Below are 25,764 nucleotides of genomic sequence, written 5' to 3'. Positions count from 1 at the left end.
CGTTCGTTCTCCTTTACACTTGTGTACTGAAAATCACATTAAACAATCTTAAAAGGCAAAGTTTCCACATATTTAAGAAGCAGCTCTAAGTTTCTTGACTCTTTCAGACTAAATATTTCAAAGCAGACAATTTCTAGCATGCTAGAACGTGTGCATTTAAATATATATGTATATATTTTAAACTATGATATGTTTTAGAATTTAAAACAAAACACTGGATGTTTATGCCTCCGTAATAGGCCGCGTCTCTATGACAGCGAGGAGCAGTTGTGTTAGTGCGCCTGCGCGATAGAGAGAGAGAGAGCGAGCGAGAGGCTCAGCCCCACCGGCAAGATGGCAGTGGCAGCGCGGCTTGTGCTGCTGGTATGTGGAGGTGAGTGATCGCTAACGACTGTTCCGTGCTTCCCGAATCATGAAGTGCCATCAGGCATCAAAGGGAGAAAAGGGCACAAGCAAAACAATTCATCGGTTTACTCAGTGCCTTTGATTACAGTTTATTTTCCTTTCTTTTCTGTTGCAGCTACAGTCTTCCGGACCGCTGCGGTGTCTTCCTTTGCTATAGATTTGGATGACTCGTAAGTTGTCAGTAACGTTATCTGTCACAGCTCTGTTGAATCGGGTATAAAACTGTGTAAATTCCGAAGTGACAAGTTGCAAATCAGTCATCCCCATATGCATTTGTCAAAAGTGCAATCTGTGCATTTTATTGAATGTCAATTAATTCCAAGCACGTTATTTCTTTTGAAAGGGGGTTGGGAAGAGTGCACGATTGGCCAACAGTCAAATGAATAAAATGATGCTGTAAAGTGTTAAAGAAGCATTATGGGTATTTTTCCTAAAGCTAAATGTAATTCATAACGAGGCCTTAGCGTTGGAAAACATTCTGCAAATAATATTCCTTAGGGAGCTAAAAATTCCTACCGCTTAGGTTAAGGCAGATGACTCTAATCAACTTTGAGCTCATTCCTTTTATTTTAAATGGTATCTAAGTTACTTTTATGTCGACCTAAATACCCGTTATTTGAAAAAGTTAACCTATTTGAGTTTGTAGGACCAAATTCTGTAGAACTGATGTAGTCAAGTCAGCATTCTATAATGAATGTAATGTTCATTTAATTGTTTGCTTATGCCTGTTTATTAGGAATACAGGCAACAATTAGCATATTAATGCATATGTTTCTGTACTTCATATGTTATTTATATACAAGAATGGCATTTTAAATATTTGGCTATCATAGCCAAAACAAATTTTATAAGCTATAGGAGCTACAGGTAGTCTTTGGTACACTGTATGTCGGTGATTATGCTATTGATTTTAGGCAGTGTATGCATGTTTTATTTGAAATATCTTTCCGTAACATAAAGATGCTATTTGAATGTGCAAAGTTCCAACTGTTTAGTCTTGGAGTTGGTATGACCCTTGTATTAATAGTTTAAGCATGGTTGCTATAGTGTTCGCATCACTGAAGTTTATGTTGTGTTTTTACTGGAAGTAAGCGATCTGTTTCATGTTATTCACGCAAAAACCTGGTATAGTCATTAAAAATACATGTCCATGTTGAGGAACATTTTATAAGTTATTTTGTTGGACAATATGTATTTCAAATATTAGAGACGAGAGCAGATGCTGGAATCTAGAGCAACCAATTCTGGCAGCATCTGTAGGAGAGTGAATCCATCTGCACATCAACCTTCAAGCCCTCTCAGTTTATCGCCAATTGGCTTCTATCTCTTTACGTATCCCCTTTATATTGCTTATCATCCATCTCCGTTCTGTCCTGATCAACACATGCAAAATGCTGGAGGAACTCGACAGTTCAGGTAGCCTTTATGAAGGGAAGTGAACAGTCGATGTTTCAGGCCGAGACCCTTCATCGTGGGCAGAAAGGAAGAGAACAGAAGCCAGAATATTTTTTAAAAAGTTGGGAGGGGGGCAGCACAAACTGGCAGTTGGTAGGTGAATCCAGGTGAGGAGGGAAGGCAAGAGAGTGGGGCATGGACTAAGTTCAAGTTATTGTCATATGACTACCTACATACACCTAAATGAAGCAATGTTCCTCTGGATGATGGTGCACCAACAAAACATATATTACACACAGAACATAAAACAAAATACTACCATAAATAAGTTGATAAAATATAATTCAAAATGCTTGTAGTGCACAACACAGGTAAACAATACAGTAACCAGCTCGTGGTCCTAATGACGCTACCTTCATGGCGGCGGTGTATTCATTAGTCTCATGGCCTATGAGAAGAAGCTGTTACCCAGTTTGGCAGTTGTAGTCTTGATACTCCTGTACCTCCTTCCTGACAGTAGTTGGCAGGTGATAGGGATCCTCAACAATACTTTGGGCCCTTCACCGAGAACGCTTACAGTATATGTCACAAATGGCGGGGGGGAGGGGGGTTGGTTACAGAGAGACACTGGTGATCTCTTGGCAGTTTTTACTGTTCTCTGGAGGGTCTTGTGGTCTGATGCCATACATACCACACAAGGATGCATCCTGACAAGACACTCTCAGTGGTCTCCTGTAGAAGGTTGTTAGAATGTGGGTGGGGAGCCTTGCATGCCTGAATCTCGTCAGAAAATGTAGAAGGTTGTGGGGTGGCTGGGTTTAACAGTCAAAATGTAATTGGCAACTGGTTGTATTGAATGTAATTTGTTGGTGTTGCAATAAAAATTAATAATTAAAAAAAAGAAAATGTAGATGCTGCTGTGCCTTCTTGACTAATGAGGAAATGTTGTGGGTCCATTTGAGAAGCTGGTAGGCGGAAGAGGTAAAGAGCTGAAGAAGAAAGAATCTGAGAGGAGAGAACATGGAATAAAGGAGAGATGAGAAACCATAGAGAGGAAGGTGAAAGAGATAGGCAGGTTGTGAGGCTGGGGGAGGGGAAATATGAGGGTTAAGGGGGCCAGGGGGATATGGGACACGGTGGTTGGGGGTTTTGAACAAAAGGGAGTGGTTACCGGAAGTTGGAAAAATTGATGTCATCAGGCTGGAAACTACTAAGACGCAATATGAGGTGTTGCTCTTCCAACGTTTGCCTGGCCTCAATGTGGCAGTAGAGGAGGCTGTGGACAGACATATCAGTGTGGGAATGGGAAGTTGAAATAAAATGACTGGCCACTGGGAGATCCTGGCTGTTGCAGTGGACTAAGCCTACTGTCATCTCCTATCAGATTCCTCCTTCAACCCTTTGCCTCTTCTGCCTATCATCCCTTAGTTTCTCACATCAACCTCTTCCCCACAAACCTGGATTCATCTACCAGTACCTTTCAGTTTCTCACATCAACCTCTTCTCCCGCCAACCTGGATTCACCTACTACCTGCCTCCTTGTGCACTGTCCCCATCTTCTATTTTTATCTGGCTTCTGCTCCTTTCCTTCTCTGGCCTTGATGAAGGATCTCAGCCTGAAATGTCGACAGTACACTTCCCTCCATTGATGCTGCCTGACCTGCCGAGTTCCTCCAGTGTTTTGTGTGTGTTGTTCCAGACTTCTAGCTTCTCCAGGCTCTCTTGTGATCTTACTTGTGTAGGATATTCTCCACTGTTCATCAATAGAAGCCTTGTCTTGTTTGTGATGACACATGTGTGCTAGTCCCGGGACAGATCCTCTAGTATTATCGTGCCAGGGAATTTTAAACCACTGACACTCTCCACCTCCAATCCCCTAATCAGGACCCATGATCAAAACATTTTTAAAAGAATAGAGCTAAGTATACAATAAAAGAAAGAATTTGTTCATCATTGTTAGGTTCTCCAGTGTAAATAACCAGCAGTACAATTATTAGTTCAGACGCTGAAGTAAGGAAAAAAGAATTAGTGTTGATGTAGGATATCCTGTATGCATTGTAATCATGAAAGCAAAGGGTTTAGCGAGTAAGGGCTTGCTGTGTGAGATTCAGACTTTTCATTGGCCCTTCGTATCCCATGTGTTACAGGTATTTATTTCAGATAATGTATAACTTGATATGAGATTTAACCTTATCTATGTTATTTATAAATTTGCTGTGAGGTGTTTGTTTTCATGTCCATTCTTGAATGGAAGTTGCATACTAACATATAAATGTAATTTTTAAATGAAACAATGAAGCAAAACAGGAAGCGTTCTTCAAAAAGTAAAAACAAAACTGGTGATAATCAAAAGACAGAATGCTAGAAATAGGTCAGACAGCATCAGACAAGATAAAAATGGAGTTAGTATTTTGTGTCAGTGGCCCCCTTTCAGAACTGGGAAGAGTTAGAAGTAAATTGTACGGACAGGTGATGGCTGGGAAAAATCCAAAGGAAACATTTTCTATAGAGTGCAGACCAAGAGAAACTAAATGATTAAAGAGGTGCAAGCTGAGAGAGGATGATAAAGGCTTAGTAATAGCTATTAAATCCTTTTTTTAAGTATAATTTTTGCTGCCTTTAATGTTTGAGTTCCTGACTTTTTCTAAATACAAATAAAGTGATGAGGGGTTGCCACATTTGCCAATGTTTGTTTCCTAAAATCTTCTGAAACTAAAGGTTTTAGCTGCACAAAAGATTTTACAGATGATGGAAATCCAGAGTAACACACAAAGTGCTGGGGGAATCCAGCAGATCAGTCACCATCTATGGAAAGGAATAAAGAACGGTCTCAGCCTGAATGTTGACTTTTTATTCATCTCCATAGGTGCTGCCTGACCTGCTGAGTTCCTCCAATATCATGTGTGTTTTACTCTTAAAAGTTTTAGCTTTTTTAACTATCTTACTGCTTTCTTTAAACATAATATTTGTTTATTTTTAATGGAAAAATGATTTCAGCTCAATGTGGTTAATATATAGCACTAGTGTGATCACTCCAGTCAAGTTTGACATTCTCCTTAGAGGTTCTCTGTTGGTGGGTCCTCAGGTAGCTGTAGAGGCTGATCCAGGATCCACATATTCTGATGCAGTGTGGACATGAGTAAGTGGTGGCTGTGGTTGATGGTTGTTCACTCCTCTCTTGTAGTTGCTGTTTGTTGTCTACTGCACAGCGGAGATTGTTCTCGTGTAGCGCAGTTCCCCCTTGAGCACATTTTCTCCACGTGTATCTGCTGAGTGTGATGTCTTCACAGTTTTTTGATGTAATGTTGAATCACTTCAAGCTGATTCTGATGTTATCTTTGAAGAGTTTTGCTTGCCCACCTGGGGCTCGCTGACCTTGGGAATGAAGGATCTGTTTGGGGAGATGTGAGTTAGGCATCCAGATGACATGACCTATCCATCGGAGTTGGTCTTGCTTTATCGTGGTGGAGAGGCTGTTCGTGTTGGCCTCCTCCAGGACGCTGATGTCAGTGCATCTGTCCTTCCAGCTGATCTGCAAAGTCTTTCATAAGACTCTTTGGTGGTATTGTTCTAGGGCTTTCAGGTACCTACTATGGAAGTCCATGATTCAGCTTGATTATGTATAAACCACTAAAACATACACATTAATTCCTTGACATCTATATCTATCATACTTAAAATAGAGCTGCAAGAAAAAGTTTGTGAGCCCTTTGCAGATACCTGGTTCTCTGCATTAATTACTCATAAAAGGAGGTCTGATTGTCATCTAAGTCATAGTAATAGACAATCTGTCTAAACTAATAGTACACAAACAATTGTACTTCTTGTCAATGCTGAGTACACCATTTAAACAATCACTGTCTAGGTTCAAAGAAGTATGTGAACCTCTGGGGTAATGCCTTCTACAAAAGATATTTGGAGTCAGGTGGTCCAATCAACGAACACTGAAGGAGGTGAAAAAGATCCCAAAGGTAATAGCAAAAACCCTGCTGAAATCTCTAGAACTTGGTAGAGTCTCTGTTCATGTGTCCACTATAAGAAAAATACTGAACAAGAATGGTGTTCATGGAAGGATATCATGGAGCAAATCACTGCTCTCAAAAAAAAACTTTTCTATTCATCTCAAGTTTGCAAAAGACCACCCGGATGTTCCACAACACTTCTGGGACAATGTTCTGTGGACAGTTGAAACAAAAGTTGAACTTCTTGGCAGAAATGCACACCACTATGTTTGGAAGAAAAAAGGTACAGCACACCATCACCAAAACCTCCTCCCAACTGTGAAGCATGATGGAAGGAGCATCATGATTTGGGGCTGCTTCGCTGCCTCAGGCCCAGGACAGCTTGCAATCATTGAGGGGACAATGAATTCAAAATTGTATTTAGACACTTTACAGGATAATATCAGGGTAGTGGTCCGTCACCTGGAGTTTGTCAGAAGTTGGATGATGCAGCGGGACAATGATCTGAAACACAAGAGTAAATCAACGACAGAATGGTTTAAAAAGAAGATTCATGTTTTGATATGGCCATGTCAGAGTACAAGACCTTAATCCAATTGTGATGTTGTGGAGGGCTGAAGAGGGCTGTTCATGCGAGGTGTCCCAGAAATATCAATGAACTGAAGCAGTTTTTTATGGGGGAATGAACTAAAATTTCTCCTCACCGTTGTGCAAGTCTAATCAGTGGTTACAAGAAACATTTGGTGGAGGATATTGCTGCTAATGGAGGTTCTACCAGTTATTAAGTAGAAGGGTTCACATACTTTTTCCAGCCTGGACTGTGAATGATACAACAATGTGTTCAATAAAGACATGCAAAGTACAATTGTTTGTGTGTTATTAGTTTAGGCAGATTGTGTTTATCTATTATTGTGACTTAGAAGAAGATTTGTCCACATTTTATGAGTAATTTTATGCAGAAAATCAGGTAAATGTCAAAGGTTCACAGCCGTTTTCTTGCAACTGTACCTGTACACAATTTGATAATTTCATTGAGGTATTAAGTATGATAGCTATAGATGGTTAACTGGATGAATGCACCAGTTAATCTGCAGGAGAAATTATTAATTTCAAGAATTGGTTTATGCTTATGATATGTTTTCTCAATGTTTTCTGTGAAAATGCTACTGCCGATGAGTGCTTAATCTTTTGACTTGCATTTTGTTTAAAACACAAAGTCTGCAGATGCTGGAAATCCAAAGCAACACCTACAAAATGTTGAAGAAACTCAGCGGGTCAGGCAGCATCTATGGAAAAGAATAAACAGTCGACATTTCAGGCCGAGACCCTTCATCAGGTCTTGAGGCATTTTGTTTGTTTTTCTGATTGTTACTGACTAGAAAAAAAGTTTCCTGTGAGATCCAGTTTTGTTTTGTTAACATGCTTGTAAGAAGCATTAAAAACAAAGTACAGTGAAACCCCAATTTTACGCGCCCCGATTTACCGCGAATTCGGATATAACACGATAAGTCATTGGACTCCATGTCCATGTCAATCCATACTCCCCCTTCTCCAGCCTTTTATCCCTTTTGCCAATCAACTTCCCAGCTCTTGGCTTCATCTCTCCCCCTCCTGTCTTCTCCTATCATTTTGAGTCTCTCCCTCCCCCTCCCACTTTCAAATCTCTTACTATCTCTTTTTTCCCGTTGGTCCTGGCGAAGGGTCTCGACCAGATGCTGCCTGGCCTGCTATGTTCCACCAACATATTGTGTGAGTCATTGGACCTTTTTTCTTTTGCTCAAAATGGAACAAACTGCTAGAAAAAGAAAACCTTTCTGTGAAAGATAAGCTTCACGCACTTGACGCTATCAAGACTAAAGGTCAAACTCAAGCTGCACGAGACCTTGGGATACCGGAATCAACACTTCGCGGCTGGAAATCTCACGAAGAAAAGTTATGCGCGTCACTTGCAAAGTTGAAGAAGGAGCAGGACTAAAAGCCAAACGCCTGAAGACAGCCAAAGATGTCAGCCTGTACGAGTGGTTCGTTCAAGATCGCTCAGAAGGCCTTCCAATTTCTGGTCCTATTCTCAAAGCTCAAGCCGAGAAGTTTGACAAGCAGATCAATGGAGAAACCTCGCAGTTCAAAGCTAGCAATGGATGGCTAGACCGATTTAAACGCCATCACGGGATTTCTCAAGTGTTAGTGTCAGGAGAAATTTGCTCAGCCGACAGTGCCGCTGCCAGCGAATACCCAGCTGAACTAAAAGCTCGCTTAGAAGAAGGTGGCTACGTGGAAGAACAAGTGTACAACTGTGACGAAACGGGCCTCTGCTACAAGATGATCCCAGACCGTACACTGGCCAGCAAAGATGACGCCCATCAACGTGAGGGGTTCAAACAACGCAAAGATCGCGTGACGTTTTGTGTAAGCAAGATTGGAACACATAAGTTAAAACCGCTCACGATTGGCAAATTTCGCCCACCCTGCTGTTTCCACCATGTCAACATGAAGTTGTTATCGTTCGAGTACACGCACAGCAGCAATGCTTGGATGACAAATGTCATCTTTGAGGATTGGTTTCACAAAACTTTTGTCTCTGCCATCTGCACTTATTTGCGTAAGCAAAAGCTAGAACCCAAAGCTCTTCTTTTGCTTGACAACTGTCCCGCTCATCCACCAGCTGTCAACCTAGTAAGCCGTGATGGAAAGATCTGAGCCTCTTACCTCCCCAAGAACACTACGTCTAAGATGTGTTCAAGCAGAATTACAGGCGGGAATTAATTAGTAGAATTGTGGATGACTCAACAACGCTTGAAGCCTATCTGGAAAGCCTGAACGTGAAGGAAGTTTGCCACTTAGGCCTGGGCAGCAGTCAGCTCGTCATGTGTAGAGAAATGCTGGGAGAAGAGTCTGGATCCTTCTGGCATTTTTGATAAAATTTTAGATTTTAATCCTTTGCAGAAGGGATCAATAGCAATAATTTATGATATAGTTATGAAATTACAGCCAGATATATCTGATAAAATCAAAAATGAATGGGAAAGGGAACTTCAACTTTCCCTACCTATAGAGAAATGGGAAAAAAAATTTTCAATTAGTTAGTATTTCTTCTATATGTGCTAAACATACATTAATACAATTTAAAGTAGTACACAGAGCTCATATGTCCAAAGATAAACTAGCTCATTTTTATTCCCATATAAACCCTACTTGTGATAGATGTGACTCTGAAGTGGCTTCTTTAACTCATATGTTTTGGTCCTGTCCTCTTTTGGAAAAATATTGGAAAGACATTTTTGATATTATTTCAACAGTTCTATGCATCGATTTAAAACCCCATCCTATTACGGCAGTCTTTGGATTGCCAATGGTGGGACATAGATCTTTGTCTTCTTCAGCCTGTCGAATGATAGCATTTGTTACTTTAATGGCGAGAAGATCTATTTTGTTGAACTGGAAGGAAACTAATCCTCCAACTACATTCCAATGGTTTTCTCAAACTATATTAAGTTTAAATTTAGAAAAAATTAGAAGTGATATTTTTGACCCTTCGGTTAAATTTGAAGAAACTTGGAAACCTTTTATGCAACATTTTCATATGATGTAATCTGACCTTTCCGAATCTTTTTTCTAAACTTAAATTATATGATGAGAGGAGCGAGTTAACAACATTACTGAACGTGTCTGATACAAGCTATTGATCTAGCCCTGTTTTGCTTTTTTTGGGGTTTTTTTTTTCTCTTTTTCTTTTGGGTTTTTTTTGTTTATATTTTTTTTCTTTTTATTTCTTTTTTTTAATGATTAATTTCATTATGAGTTTGGAAGTCTTTAATATCTATGTTACTTAAAATTCATTTTATGTATGCGATTAACATTATTCCAATCTCTTTGTACCAACTTTGTTATTGAGTTTATAATTTTGAAAATTAATAAAAGGATTTAAGAAGAAAGAAAGAAGAGTCTGGGGCCAGCCTTTTCATCACGCCAATCCACCACGAAAGATGATGATGATGAGCCAGATTTGTATGGCTTCACAGAGGAAGATGTGCGTGAGGCAGAGAAGCTGTCTGAATGGAACAAAGAAGAGCTACACCAGTGGTACTCTGCCGACGACGAATACCCAACAGATGAGCACCTGACAGACGCTGAGACCATCCGTAACATAACTCTCACACCGACGGAGGCCAGTGTACTGGTTTTCAAGCCACAAGAAGATGATAATGAAGAGCATCCACCCCCACCCCCAAAAGTGTCTGAAGCCATTGAACACCCTGAGACTAGGTGTAAACTGTAAATGATTGCTAATATTCTTGAATGTTTTTATTTGTTTTGTGTATTAAAAAGCTTTACTAAAAATTAATTTGTTTTATTTTCTACAGTAACAACAATCCTGTTTTAGTGTGACCCTGCTTTTTTTGCGATGACATGTTATGGACCCAAACGATTGTGTTATAACAGGGTTTCACTGTACTAAGTGTTCTGTACTGTCCATTTCCCAGAACCAAATAATGATTTTTGTAATAACTGAGTAGAAACACACAGTTTTCCTAATGCCCAACTTTTGCATGTGATGGATATACTGCTTCTGGAATAGGGAATTTTGTTTGATGTGTAGTTAGTTACTCTTTTTATTTTACTTAATGTTTTAATGTTTCAGACTTTAAAGCGCATTTCACTCTCAACTCTAGCCATTTGAATTGCTCATGTCATGGCCAGGCCAGGTAACTGTGCTTTGCTGAACGCCAAAGCCAATATTCCAACTTAGTGAGGTGTAAGGAATGAGAAACAGGAGGTTCATTAGAATAAAATCAGATACAACTAAAGGCATAGAGAAGAAAAGAAGCTCTGGATTAGCAGATTTAAAAAAAATAAATTTAACTCCCTTAGCATTGAATCAGCATCAGGCTTAATGTCACTGGCACACTGTATGTTGTGAAATTTGTATTTATATATATTAAATTAAATAAGTAGCGCTAAAATAAAAATTTTTAAAAGTAGTGTGGTAATGTTCATGGATTCGGAATCAGAATCAGGTTTATTATCACCGGCATGTGTCATGAAATTTGTTAACTTAGCAGCAGCAGTTCAATGCAATACATAATATGGAAAGATAAATAAATAAATAGGTCAATTACAGTATATGTATATTGAATAGATTAAAAATCATGCAAAAGCTGAAATAATATATATTTTAAAAATTAGGTATTGTTCACAGGTTCAATGTCCATTTAGGAATCAGATGGCAGAGAGGAAGAAGCTGTTCCTCAATCGCTGAATGTGTGCCTTCAGGCTTCTGTACCTCTTACCTTATGGTAACAGTGAGAAAAGGACATGCCCTGGATGCTGGAGGTCCTTAATAATAGACGCTGCCTTTCTGAGACACCACTCCTTGAAGATGTCCCGGGTACATTGTAGGCTGGTACCCAAGATGGAGCTGACTAAATTTACGACCCTCTGCAGCTTCTTTCGGTCTTGTGCAGTAGCCCCCCTCCCCCATACCAGACAGTGATACAGGCTGTCAGAATGCTGTCCACCGTATATGTAAGTTTTTGAGTGTTTTTGTTGACATACCAAATCTCTTCAAATTCCAAATGAAGTATAGACGCTGTCTTGCCTTCTTTATAGCTGCATCAGTATTTTGGGCTGATCCCTCTATGAGAATTGGTATGTGTTCCTTCGTCTTACCCTTCCTGAAGTCCACAATCAACTCTTTCGTCTTACCGATGTTGGGTGCAAGATCGTTGCGGTGACACCATTCCACTAGTTGGCATATCTCACTCCTGTACGCCCTCTCATCTCCATCTGAGATTCTACCAACAATGGTTGTATCATCAACAAATTTATAGATGGTATTTGAGCTATGCCTAGCCACACAATCATGAGTATATAGAGAGAGTAGAGCAGTGGGCTAAGTACACACCCCTGAGGTGCACCAGTGTTGATCGTCAGCGAGGAGGAGAAATTATCACCAATCCGCACAGATTGTGGTCTTCCAGTTAGGAAGTCGAGGGTCCAGTTGCAGAGGGAGGTACAGAGGCCCAGGTTCTGTAACTTATCAATCAGGATTGTGGGAATGATAATGTTAAATGCTGAGCTATAGTCGATGAACAGCATCCTGACATAGGTGTTTGAATTGTCCAGGTGGTCTAAGACTGTGTGAAGAGCAATTGAGAGTGCATCTGCCATTGACCTATTGTGTGATAGGCAAATTGCAGTGGGTCCAGGTCCTTGCTGAGGCAGGAGTTCAGTCTAGTCATTACCAACCTCTCAAAGCATTTCATCACTGTAGATGTGAGTGCTACTGGGAGATAGTCATTAAGGCGACTCACATTATTCTTCTTAGGTATTGGTATAATTGTTGCCTTTTTGAAGCAAGTGGGAACTTCCACCCATATCAGTAAGAGGTTGAAAATGTCCTTGGATACTCCAGTGGGAATCTCGTTCATCCATTCATACACTAATTAGATTACGAGGCATTTGGCTATACAATACACATCAGGCAGAAGCTGATTGAGTATACATTTCGCGGTTTATCATGTCACATCCACTGTTGATAAATGGGATGGTTCCTACCCTAGCGGCGAACGGTTTCATGCCAGTGTTTGGGCTGTCCAATCAGGGGTAACTTGTAATATTGCCGACTTTATGGGCTGTGAAGCAGTGTCCGATAGAATGGGACTAGGGAACGTGAGTTTATTCAATGTTCATTCAGAAATCAGGTGGCAGAGGGGAAGAAGCTGTTCCTGAATTGTTGAGTCTGTACCTCTTTCCTAATGGTAGCAATGAGAACAAGGCATGACCTGGGTGATGGAGTCCTTAATGATGGATGCCGCCTTTTTGAGGCATTGCCTCTCGTACATTTGAGGTAATGCCTTTACTGCTGAAATGTTAATTTCTTGGGACAGTTGTGTATCTCATGAATAGCAATTACTTACACTGACCTACTGCCTTAAATAAGTTAAAATTTTCTCTCAGGAAGTTGTAGCAAACAGAATTGGAGTCCAAGGATATATTAATGCAAATGATCATAAGTTTGGATTTGAAGATATATCCCAAGAAGTATGAAAGATGGAAATTTAAATAGAAAATCTCAGTGATTCTGTCCCAGGTAGCCATTGATATGGCCACCAGGGGTGAATGTGAAAAACTGGTGATTTGAATAAGCACTGAGATAACAGGTTGCCATGATAGGGAGGAGCAAACTTAAAGCTGAATTTAGAAATACCATATAGATGAGAATTTTAACATTGGGATATGCTTAGATTTGAGGTCAGCCTGGATCATTAAATACAGGTGATGTCAAAATGTGGCAGCACAGATTATCATATGAGTTGCGGAACTTTTGGCAACTGTACATGGCTGAATTTTGGAGGATGGTGCATTACCATGAGAGTATTGGGGTAGTAATACAGTCCAATACACAAAATACACTATAAATTACACTGATAAATATATATATATATAAATAAGTAGTGCAATAATAGTGACTTAGTGTTCATGGAGCATTCTTCACCTCCTCTCTGCCATCAGATATCCTCCTCTATCTTTCAAGCGGGATGAAAGGTTTTGGTCTGAAATGTTGACTGTCCATTTCCCTCCACTGCTGCCTGACCCATTGCTTTAGATCTCAGCATCTGCAGACTCTTGTGCCTCCATTTAGTTTAATTGCAGTAGGTGTGCTTTGCTGTTGAGTCAGTTCATAGTCTGCATTAGTGCTACTCAACCAACACACACAAGATACTGGAGGAACTCAGCAAGCCGGGGACCATCTATGGAAAAGAATAAACAGTCAACATTTTGGGCCGAGATCCTTCATCAGGACTGGAGAAAAAAGATGAGATGTCAAAGTAAGAAGGTGGGGGGTGGGGAGGAAGAAATACAAGATAGTAGGTGATAGGTAAGACCAGGAGAGGGCCAGGGGTGAAGTAAAGGGCTGGGAAGTTGATGAAGGAGATAAAGGACTGGAGAAGGGGGAATCTGATAGGAGAGGACAGAAGGCCATGGAAGAAAGAGAAGGGTTAGGAGCACCAGCAGGAGGTGATGGTGAAATAAGTTGATAAGGTGAGAGAGGGAAATACGAATAGTGAAGGGGTGGGGGTAGTCCAATACCAGAAATTCGAGAAATCAATCTTCATGCCATCAGATTGGACGCTACCCAGACAGAATATAAGATGTTGCTCCTCCAACCTGAATGCAGCCTCATTGCAGTAGTAGAGGAAACCGTGAACTGACATGTCAGAATGGGAATGGGAAGTGGAATTAAAATGGGTTGCTTCTGGGAGATCCCGCTTTTTCTGGCGGACAGAGTGTAGGTGCTTGGCGAAGTAGCCTCCTAATCTATGTTGGGTCTCACCAATATACAGGAGGCCACACTGGGAGTACCAGGTACAGTAGATGACCCCAGCAGATTCGGAGGTGAAGTGTTGCCTCACCTGGAAGAACTGTTTGGGACCCTGAATGGTAGTGAAGGAGGTACAGGGCCCTTTTCTCAATTCCTCTGTCTCCGCCACATCTGCTGTCAGGATAATGCTTTTCATTCCTGAACTAAGGAGATGTCCCCCTTCAAAGAAAGGGGCTTCCCTTCTTCCACCATCAATGCTGCCTTCAACTGCATCTCTTCCATTTTGCACACAAGGAAAATCCTTACGCCACCCCACCAGGGATAGGATTCCTCTTGTCCTCACCTATGGGTCAGTGTAAGATGAGGCCACACCTAGGTCGGAGGAGCAACATCTTATAGTCCGTTTGGGTAGCCTCCAACTTGACGGCATTAGCATTGATTTCTCGAACTTTCGGTACTTGGCCCCCACCTCCCTCACCACTCCCCACTCCCATTTTCCTCTCACCTCATCTGGACCTGCTGAGTTCCTCCAGCATTTTGTGTGTTTTGCCTTGGAACAAAAGATGTCAAGTGGAGAGAGGCAGCAAAATTGCAGTTATGATTGAGAGCCCATTGTCTAGAAAGGGACTGGAAAGAGTGAGTCATGGTTAACATTGGGGAATTAAGTAGGCGCTGAAAGGAAAGTAGTTTGAAAGCGGGAAAATCGTTTGAAAGCAGGAAAATGGGACCAGCTGGATTGCTTTCTGAGCATCCAGTATTGTAGAAGAATTGCTGCTGCCTCTGCCATAATGATTCTGTCTGGGTTGTTTCGCACAATTTTCCAGGAGGACCAGGAATCTGTAGAATTAAAATAACATATTTGATGTCTTTTTGTAATTTAAAATAAATGGGAATGGAGGCTGCCCCAAAAGGTCACCTGCAGTGTCTGCTTGGCCCTCTGTGCTAGTCTAGTGGCAGGTCTGAATGACTCTTGAGGCTCATGGTGAATCAGAATCAGGTTTTTTCCCATTGACAAGTGTTGTGGAATTTGTTATTTTGTGGCAACAGTTCAGTGCTTGGCATAGAAATTACTGCAAGTTTTTAAAATGAAGCACTGTTACCTTGCTCCTAAAATCTCCATAAAAGGTTTTTTTGCAGAGGTGTTAGTAACTATGGCTGGAACGCTAAGAGACATTTCAAGAGTTTTGAAATTTTGCTAATGTTAAAATGAATTATTAATTTTTTTCCAAACAAACATCAACACAGCACAATTAAGGAGGTTTGTGTTTTGCTTTAACTAGGGAGCACGGCTCCTCCTTTATTCCCTCATCTGGAAGGATTGAATCCCCATTGTAAGCAGTAAGAATTCTCATCCAGCTGCTAGATTCTCAGAAAATGTGGACTCTGGCTGGACACATGGAAATGCATGGAGGCAGGTCTAAGACTTGAAACTATCCAAACAGCTAAGCTTTACTAGCTGTATTTGGAACTCAGTGGGATTCAGATCAGGTTCTGGAAAATTAAGCTTTGAAATTAGTTGGTACTTGTTCTCTGGAAAAAAATGACAATATTTCTACATTTTAACAACTGGCATGTCGTTCACTTGGCTTTCAAATCTGATTGACACACAACTAAAAGTAGCATTTAAGCTTACATATACATTAAGTGGCCAACTTATTAGGTACCTCCTCTACCTAATAAAGTGGCCACAGAGTGTATCTTTGTGGTCTTCTGCTGCTGTAGCCCATCCACCTCAAGGTTTGAATTGTGTGTTCAGAGATGCTCTTCTGTACACCACTGTTGTAACACGTGGTTATTTGAGCTACAGTCGCCTTCCTGTCAGCTTGAACCAGTCTGGCCATTTTCCACTGACCTCTCTCATTAGCAAGGTGTTTTTGTTCAGAGAACTGCCACATAATGGATGAATTTTGTTTTTCACACCATTCCCTGTAAACTCTAGAGTCTGTTGTGCATGAAAATCCCAGGAGATCAGTTTCTAAGATATTCAAACCATCCCTTTTGGCTCCAACAATCATTCCATGGTCAAAATCAGTTAGATCACATTTCTTCTCCATTCTGTTGAGAATATGCTACTGATCCTCCTGATCATGTCTGCAGGCTGTTATGTGTTGAGCTGCTGCCACACAATTGGCTGATTAGATATTTGCATTAACAAGCAGGTGTATAGGTGTACCTAATAAAGTGGCCACTGAATGTACATTCTCGGCTGTGGCATATTTTCTAATCAGTAAAGAAATAAAATAAATCCTGTGATAAAATATGCCATATATTTGTACTGTTGTGTAGAAAGAGCTGCATGTATTGGAAATTCCTGAACTTTCGTGCTTTCTATGTTACTTTTTAATTATTCTCGATGTTCCAAAGCAGATATAGTAATAGTTTGCTGAATTTATTGCTGGATTAGGATGATGATGAAATTACTGTGGATTGTGCAGCATCTGTTGGTGATGTGTGGCAGAGTGGGGGAAGAAATTGCTGTTTTAGGTCAAAACCCTGCGTCATGACTTTAATTGCAAGATGTTTGTTATTCAGACTTCATTTATCTGGGGAGATACATAATGGTACAATAAACTGAATCAGAAAATATTAAAATATAGGAACTCAGCAGGTCAGGCAGCATCTATGAAGACAAATAAATCGTTGAACATTTTGGGCCAAGATCCTTCATCAGGATTAAAATAGCACTACATACACATGAACTATCACTGATGCATACGCTGTCCATGATTTTGGAGTTGGTTGGGGAAAAATAGAAAATATCTGAAGTCTGTAACTATCCGTGGGACTCTTTGGTTTATTCAGTCCCTTAGTTTAGATGTGAAGCTTCCAAGTAACAAAGTGATATCTATTTTAAATGCTTTTTGGCTGATTGCAAAATATTATATAGTGATTCTAATTTTTCAGCATTTTTCCTCATTTATCTTTTGCATGGGATCAATTGATGGGAATTCTACAGCACCTTCTGGGGATAGATTTATGCTGCAGCTCCATCATGAGAATGCTTCATTTTTTCCTTTTAGTAGCTAGCAATTGTCACGTTTTTAACTTTTTTTTTTTGAGAGGGGTATTTTTAAAAAGGGTTCAAAGGTTTCAATCTGAACTTCTCTTCGGTATTCACCAATGAGAGGGAACTTGATGGTGAGGACAATATGAGTGAGGTTGATGTTCTGGAGCATGCTGATATTAAGGGAGAGGAGGTGTTGGAGTTGTTAAAATACATTAGGACAGATAAGTCCCCGGGGCCTGACGGAATATTCCCCAGGCTGCTCCACGAGGCGAGAGAAGAGATTGCTGAGCCTCTGGCTAGGATCTTTATGTCCTTGTTGTCCACGGGAATGGTACCGGAGGATTGGAGGGAGGCGAATGTTGTTCCCTTGTTCAAAAAAGGTAGTAGGGATAGTCCGGGTAATTATAGACCAGTGAGCCTTACATCTGTGGTGGGAAAGCTGTTGGAAAAGATTCTTAGAGATAGGATCTATAGGCATTTAGAGAATCATGGTCTGATCAGGGACAGTCAGCATGGCTTTGTGAAGGGCAGATCATGTCTAACAAGCCTGATTGAGTTCTTTGAGGAGGTGACCAGGCATATAGATGAGGGTAGTGCAGTGGATGTGATCTATATGGATTTTAGTAAGGCATTTGACAAGGTTCCACACGGTAGGCTTATTCAGAAAGTTAGAAGGCATTGGATCCAGGGAAGTTTGGCCAGGTGGATTCAGAATTGGCTTGCCTGCAGAAGGCAGAGGGTGGTGGTGGAGGGAGTACATTCAGATTGGAGGATTGTGACTAGTGGTGTCCCACAAGGATCTGTTCTGGGACCTCTACTTTTCGTGATTTTTATTAATGACCTGGATGTGGGGGTAGAAGGGTGGGTTGGCAAGTTTGCAGACGACACAAAGGTTGGTGGTGTTGTAGATAGTGTAGAAGATTGTCAAAGATTGCAGAGAGACATTGATAGGATGCAGAAGTGGGCTGAGAAGTGGCAGATGGAGTTCAACCCGGAGAAGTGTGAGGTGGTACACTTTGGAAGGACAAACTCCAAGGCAGAGTACAAAGTAAATGGCAGGATACTTGGTAGTGTGGAGGAGCAGAGGGATCTCGGGGTACATGTCCACAGATCCCTGAAAGTTGCCTCACAGGTGGATAGGGTAGTTAAGAACGCTTATGGGGGTGTTAGCTTTCATAAGTCGAGGGATAGAGTTTAAGAGTCGCGATGTAATAAAACTCTGGTTAGGCCACACTTGGAGTATTGTGTCCAGTTCTGGTCACCTCACTATAGGAAGGATGTGGAAGCATTGGAAAGGGTACAGAGGAGATTTACCAGGATGCTGCCTGGTTTAGAAAGTATGCATTATGATCAGAGATTAAGGGAGCTAGGGCTTTACTCTTTGGAGAGAAGGAGGATGAGAGGAGACATGATAGAGCTGTACAAGATAATAAGAGGAATAGATAGAGTGGATAGCCAGCGCCTCTTCCCCAGGGCACCGCTGCTCAATACAAGAGGACATGGCTTTAAGGTAAGGGGTGGGAAGTTCAAGGGGGATATTAGAGGAAGGTTTTTTACTCAGAGAGTGGTTGGTGCGTGGAATGCACTGCCTGAGTCAGTGGTGGAGGCAGATACACTAGTGAAGTTTAAGAGACTACTAGACAGGTATATGGAGGAATCTAAGGTGGGGGCTTATATGGGAGGCAGGGTTTGAGGGTCGGCACACCATTGTGGGCTGAAGGGCCTGTACTGTACTGTGCTGTACTATTCTATGTTCTATGTAAATTTTAAAATATTTGTTCAAATACTTTAAATCAGTGGACCCAACATTGGTCTAGTGACAGCATTCTTAGCTGAGAGCAGATAAACTTCATATCTGGTCCCTCAGCTTTAAAGGCTGAATAAATCACTCAATTATAAAATAAAATAACATCCTTTTTGCTAAATTAAGGTCAGCTCTTTCTAATCGAGATCAATGAACTCAACAAATGGGTTTGTATTATTTACTCTGCCTATGGCTGATTGAACACAGAGGGGTCAGATGCAAAGTGCAGCTGAACCCTCAGTTCAGAATGTAAATGTGCTAGTGCTAGACTCAGTAGAGTAGGAAGTGGGATGGTGTGTGTGTGTGTAATGGAACTGCCAGTTAAAATACAATTTGGTCCAGTTACTGTGGGACCAAGTACAAGTCTTGCTATGTGCAGCTTGCCTATCTTTAAAAAACTGTGTATGGTTTCTTGTGTATTTCAGAAATAAATGTTTGTGTGAATTTACTCTGAAGGTGATCAATTATAAGTTATTTAACATTCATAGTTAATATCAAAGACAGGAACATTTTTTTATTACAAAATGTCTTGGCTTGAATACAGTCTGTGTTGAAATTCTACACTGGTGACGCCATGGTGATTTATTGCAGGTTTAAAGAAAATAGAGAAGATGACACTTGGTTGGTAGATGTAAGTATAAACTTACTTCAAATTTTTAAATATAAAATTAATTGCAAACGATGTTATGCTGGCAGTTAATTTTCCACTACAGCTAATTGACTGTCTCTACTACCAAAAATAACACTGCACTTGATAGTGATCTTTAGAGATTAAGAACAGCTTGTTTTTCAGTTAATGTTCACTTGTTTATGCAGGTGACACCTCCATACTCGCATTGATGCTGTGTACTATTTGCCATTTTATGTAGACAAGATTATTGAGCTAGAAGGGCAAGGCTACTTGCTGTACTGTCTGGAAAGGGCCATTAACTAAGAGCCTCATCATGGGATCATCAATAAACAAATTGGCCTTTGCTTATTACTGCACCAATATGAGGCTGGTAAATTCACATCCCTGCTACAAACTGATGTTTGTTGTTTTGGAAGAGAGACCTGGGTACTGACAAATTATGAGTGTACATACAGTATAAAAGCAGGCCCTTTGACCCATCACGCCCATGCTAGCCATCAACTATCCATCTAAACAATCCCTTTCGTTATCACTTGCTCTGTAGTCTTTTCTTCCTTGACAATTTAAGTGCTCATCTGTGTACATTTTAAATGTTCTGAGAGCCTTTGCTTCCACTGGTTCCTTAGCCAGCGTGTTCTAAATTGCAACTTCCCTCTTAAGGAGAAGAATTCCTTAAATCTTCTGTAGTACTTCAATATGTGCTCTGTGGTTTCACATATCTCTGTTATAGAGAAAGGTTTCCCACTCTCCAATCTATTTATACCCCTTATAGAGTGCTCTGATTTCCTCCCACATTCCAAAGACATATGGAATAGGGTTAGTGAGTTGTGGGCATACAATGTTGGTGCCTGAAGCGTGGTGACACTTGCGGGCTGCCTTCCACACATTTTCGACGTAAAAGACACATTTCACTCTATGCTTCGATGTACATGTGATAAATAAAGCTAATTACTTATGCTAGCTCTATGCTAATGAGAGAATTGTTGTTTAAGACTTGGTTTTGGAACAAAACAGCATGCCTTTTCATTAGATAATTGAACCTGTGTACTATTTTAATTAGTCTGTAGTATTGGGTTTTATTATGTCAATTATATCAAAGTTTACAACACAGGAGACCATTCAGCATGTGAAGCAAGTACATTGATCCATTTGAGAAAAAGCCAATTAGTCCCGTTTCTAACCACTTCCTGTCTTCTCTGCCCCTAACCCCATAGCACAACTACTCCATAGTTCTGCAATTTGTTTCCTCTCAAGTACTTACTTAGTTCCCTTTTGGACACCACTCCTCTGGTAATATGCTTAAGAATCTAATTACTGGTATTCTTGTTGAACAAATATCCTCATGCCATTTGTTTTTATTAGTTAATTAATTTCATTTTCTGGTTCTAACTCTTCTGCCACTTGTTGGCATCAGTTTTTCTCTACTCTGCCTCGATCCAATGTGGTCATAAATACGTGGATTTAATACATGTTATGTAAATGCAGTATGTGGTTTTAGATCCTCTCTCCATAGAACCATAGAAACATAGAAACTACAGCACAGAAACAGGCCCTTTGACCCTTCTTGGCTGTGCCGAACCATTTTCTGCCTAGTCCCACTGACCTGCACACGGACCATATCCGTCCATACACCTCCCATCCATGTATCTGTCCAATTTATTCTTAAATGTTAAAAAAGAACCCGCATTTACCACCTCGTCTGGCAGCTCATTCCATACTCCCACCACTCTCTGTGTGAAGAAGCCCCCTCCTAATGTTCCCTTTAAACTTTTCCCCCCTCACCCTTAACCCATGTCCTCTGGTTTTTTTCTCCCCTTGCCTCAGTGGAAAAAGCCTGCTTGCATTCACTCTATCTATATCCATCGTAATTTTATATACCCCTATCAAATCTCCCCTCATTCTTCTACGTTCCAGGGAATAAAGTCCCAACCTATTCAACCTTTCTCTGTAACTGAGTTTCTCAAGTCCTGGCAACATCCTTGTAAACCTTCTCTGCACTCTTTCAACCTTATTTATATCCTTCCTGTAACTTGGTGACCAAAACTGAACACAATACTCCAGATTCGGCCTCACCAATGCCTTATACAACCTCATCATAACATTCCAGCTCTTATACTCAATACTACGATTAATAAAGGCCAATGTACCAAAAGCTCTCTTTACGACCCTATCTACCTGTGACGCCACTTTTAGGGAATTTTGTATCTGTATTCCCAGATCCCTCTGTTCCACTGCACTCCTCAGTGCCTTACCATTAACCCTGTATGTTCTACGTTGGTTTGTCCTTTCAACGTGCAATACCTCACACTTGTTAGTATTAAACTCCATCTGCCATTTTTCAGCCCATTTTTCCAGCTGGTCCAAATTCCTTTGCAGGCTCTGAAAACCTTCCTCACTGTCTACTACACCTCCAATCTTTGCATCATCAGCAAACTTGCTGATCCAATTTACTACATTATCATCCACATCATTGATATAGATGACAAATAACAATGGACCCAGCACTGATCCCTGTGGCACACCACTAGTCACAGGCCTCCACTCAGAGAAGCAATTTTCTACCACCACTCTCTGGCTTCTTCCATCGAGCCAATGTCCAATCTAATTTACCACCTCTCCATGTATACCTAGCAACTGAATTTTCCTAACTAACCTCCCATGCGGGACCTTGTCAAAGGCCTTACTGAAGTCCATGTAGACAATATCCACCGCCTTCCCTTCATCCACTTTCCTGGTAACCTCCTCGAAAAACTCCCAACAGATTGGTCAAACGTGACCTACCACGCACAAAGCCATGTTGACTCTCCCTAATAAGCCCCTGTCTATCCAAATGCTTGTAGATTCTGTCTCTTAGTACTCCCTCCAATAACTTACCTACTACTGACGTTAAACTCACCGGCCTATAATTTCCCGGATTACTTTTCGATCCTTTTTTAAACAACGGAACAACATGAGCCACTCTCCAATCCTCCGGCACTTCACCCGTAGACAGCGACATTTTAAATATTTCTGCCAGGGCCCCCGCAATTTCAACCCTAGTCTCCTTCAAGGTCCGAGGGAACACTCTGTCAGGCCCTGGGGATTTATCCACTTTAATTTTCCTCAAGACAGCAAGCACCTCCTCCTTTTCAATCTGTACAGGTTCCATGGTCTCACTACTTGATTCCCTCAATTCCATAGATTTCATGCCAGTTTCCTTAGTAAATACAGACGCAAAAAACCTATTTAAGGTCTCCCCCATTTCCTTTGGTTCTGCACGTAGCCGACCACTCTGATCTTCAAGAGGACCAATTTTATCTCTTATAATCCTTTTGCTCTTAATATACCTGTAAAAGCTCTTTGGATTATCCTTCACTTTGACTGCCAAGGCAACCTCATGTCTTCTTTTTGCCCTCCTGATTTCTTTCTTAAGTATATTCTTGCACTTCTTATACTCCTCAAGCACCTGATTTACCCCTTGTTTCCTATACATTTCATACAACTCCCTCTTCTTTATCAGAGTTGCAATATCCCTTGAGAACCAAGGTTCCTTATTCCTATTCAATTTGCCTTTAATCCTGACAGGAACATACAAACTCTGCACTCTCAAAATTTCCCCTTTGAAGGCTTCCCACCTACCAATCACATCTTTGCCAGAGAACAACCTGTCCCAATCCACGCTTTTTAGATCCTTTCTCATTTCTTCAAATTTGGCCTTCTTCCAGTTCAGAACCTCAACCCTAGGACCAGATCTATCCTTGTCCATGATCAAATTGAAACTAATGGCATTATGATCACTGGAACCAAAGTGCTCCCCTACACAGACTTCCGTCACTTGCTCTAATTCGTTTCCTAACAAGAGATCCAATATTGCATCCCCTCTAGTTGGTCCCTCTATATACTGATTTAGAAAACTTTCCTGAACACATTTTACAAACTCTAAACCATCTAGACCCCTAACAGTATGGGAGTCCCAATCAATGTATGGAAAATTAAAATCCCCTACCACCACAACTTTATGTTTCCTGCAGTTGTCTGCTATCTCTCTGCAGATTTGCTCTTCCAAGTCTCATTGACTATTGGGTGGTCTGTAGTACAATCCCACTAATGTGGCCATACCTTTCCTGTTTCTCAGCTCCACCCATAAGGACTCAGTAGACAAGCCCTCTAATCTGTCCTGCCTGAGCACTGCTGTAATATTTTCCCTAACAAGCAATGCTACTCCCCCACCTTTCATTCCTCTGCCTCGATCACATCTGAAACATCGGAACCCCGGAATATTAAGCTGCCAGTCCTGCCCCTCCTGTAGCCAAGTTTCACTAATTGCTACAACATCATAATTCCACGTGTCAATCCACGCCCTCAACTCATCCGCCTTCCCCGCAATACTCCTAGCATTGAAATATATACACCTCAGAAGATTTTTACCACCACTCACAACCTTTCTATCAGCGGATTTGCTTAAACTTTCAACATCATTTATTTTCACCCCAGCCACACTGTCAGCTCTGGCACTCTGGTTCCCATCCCCCCTAGTTTAAAGCCTCCCCAATAGCACTAACAAACCTCCCTGAAAGGATATTGGTCCCCCTGTGGTTCAAGTGTAACCTGTCTCTCTTGTACAGGTCCCACCTGCCCCAGAAGAGGTCCCAATGATCCTGAAATCTGAAACCCTGCCCCCTACACCAGTTCCTCAGCCACTTGTTCCTCCTCCAGAGCATCCTATTCCTACCCTCACTGGCACCTAGCACAGGTAGCAATCCTGAGATTACCACCCTGGAGGTCCTGCTTTTCAACTTCCTACCAAGCTCTCTATACTCACTGTCCAGGACCTCTTCACTCTTCCTTGCTATGTCATTGGTGCCTATGTGCACCACGACATCTGGCTGGTCACCCTCCCACTTCAGAATGTCATGCAATCGATCAGAGACATCCTTGACCTTGGCACCTGGGAGGCAACAAACCATCCTGGATCCTCTGTCACAACCACAGAACCTCCTATCTGCACCTCTAACTATCAAGTCCCCTATCACTACCGCTCTCCTCTTTTCCCCCCTCCCTTCTGCACTGCAGAGCCAGACTCAGTGCCAGAGATCCGGCTACTGCAGCTAGTCCCAGGTAAGTCATCCCCCCCAACAGTATCCAATGCGGTATACTTGTTGCTGAGGGGAATGGCCACAGGGGAACCCTGCTCTGCCTGCCCTTTCCTCTTCCCTTGCCTGACAGTGACCCAATTTCCTGTCGTCTGCTCCTTTGGCGTAACTACCTCCCTGTAGCTACTATCTATAATCTCCTCATTCTCCCGAATGATCCGCAGGTCATCCAGCTCCTGCTCCAGTTCCCTAACGCGGTTTGTCAGGAGCTGCAGCTGGATGCACTTCTTGCAGGTGTCGTTGTCAGGGACACCGGAGGGCTCCCTGACTTCCCACATCCTGCAAGAAGAGCATTCCAACATCCTGCCTGGCATTCTCTCTACGCTAGACAATCTGAACAAAATACTTACTGGAACCTATCCTGGCCTGTGCCTGTTCTTGCCGAAGCCTGTTTGAGCCAAAGCCGTCCCACTCTGACTCAGTCCACTCCGACGATGGCCGCTACAATGATGGCCGCTGTATATGGTCGTCTGCGTACTCTTTTGCAAGGAAATCAATCCCAGCTGCACCAGTCTATCTAAATTACCAAATATTGACAAGTTGTTTAAAGCCAATTTACTTTAACAAACCCATGCGGCCTTTTCCCCGATAAATTCTTATTATCTAAGTGCATGCTATTTTTGATCCTGACTTGTGTATCTGGATTTATGCTTGTATTCTTTGTTTTTAAATACAACTGTCGTTTCCTATTAACGGGGCCTGAATAAAATATTCGATCTGTTGGAAGCAACAATAAAATGAATGGTTGAAAAGCATTCTAATTCAATGTTTTAGTTCGTAAATAAATGGAGATAGTTGAAATGCATTACAAAATTGGCACAAATGGTTGTTAACTCTCTCGCAAGGAGCAATTTAGTTTTTCTCTGAATGGTGTTGTCAGTGCTGATTAACTGGACTCTGAAAATTCACACTCATTCCTCAATCACACTTTATTTACTTGTACACAAGGAGAACAACATGGGCTCTGTCACCAAACTGTACTGCAGTCTGAACAGAGAAATGCCATTTTTATACAGAATTGACTAGCAGTTATAGATATTGACCATTTGGTGATCTGTATATGTTCAAATTCCTTACTTGCAAGGTCAGCCGCCATTCGTAATAC

At 41.3% G+C, this 25,764-nt stretch overlaps 1 protein-coding gene across 2 annotated transcripts in view; it reads left to right on the top strand.

The window, feature by feature from the left end:
- Positions 1–297: 297 nt before the first annotated feature.
- Positions 298–25,764, top strand: part of LOC140199885 (protein disulfide-isomerase TMX3-like) — a 162,643-nt gene continuing 137,176 nt past the window's right edge. For both annotated transcript variants that reach the window (XM_072262397.1, XM_072262392.1), the window contains exons 1-3: positions 298–373; positions 521–575; positions 19,488–19,527. In XM_072262397.1, coding sequence (XP_072118498.1) covers positions 334–373; positions 521–575; positions 19,488–19,527 — 135 coding nt within the window. In that variant the 5' untranslated portion in view covers positions 298–333. The remainder of the gene's footprint in view (positions 374–520; positions 576–19,487; positions 19,528–25,764) is intronic.

The sequence above is a fragment of the Mobula birostris genome, chromosome 1 (assembly GCF_030028105.1).
Source record: "Mobula birostris isolate sMobBir1 chromosome 1, sMobBir1.hap1, whole genome shotgun sequence".
In the NCBI taxonomy this organism is placed as follows: domain Eukaryota; kingdom Metazoa; phylum Chordata; class Chondrichthyes; order Myliobatiformes; family Myliobatidae; genus Mobula; species Mobula birostris.
This window is presented reverse-complemented; position numbering and strand designations above follow the sequence as displayed.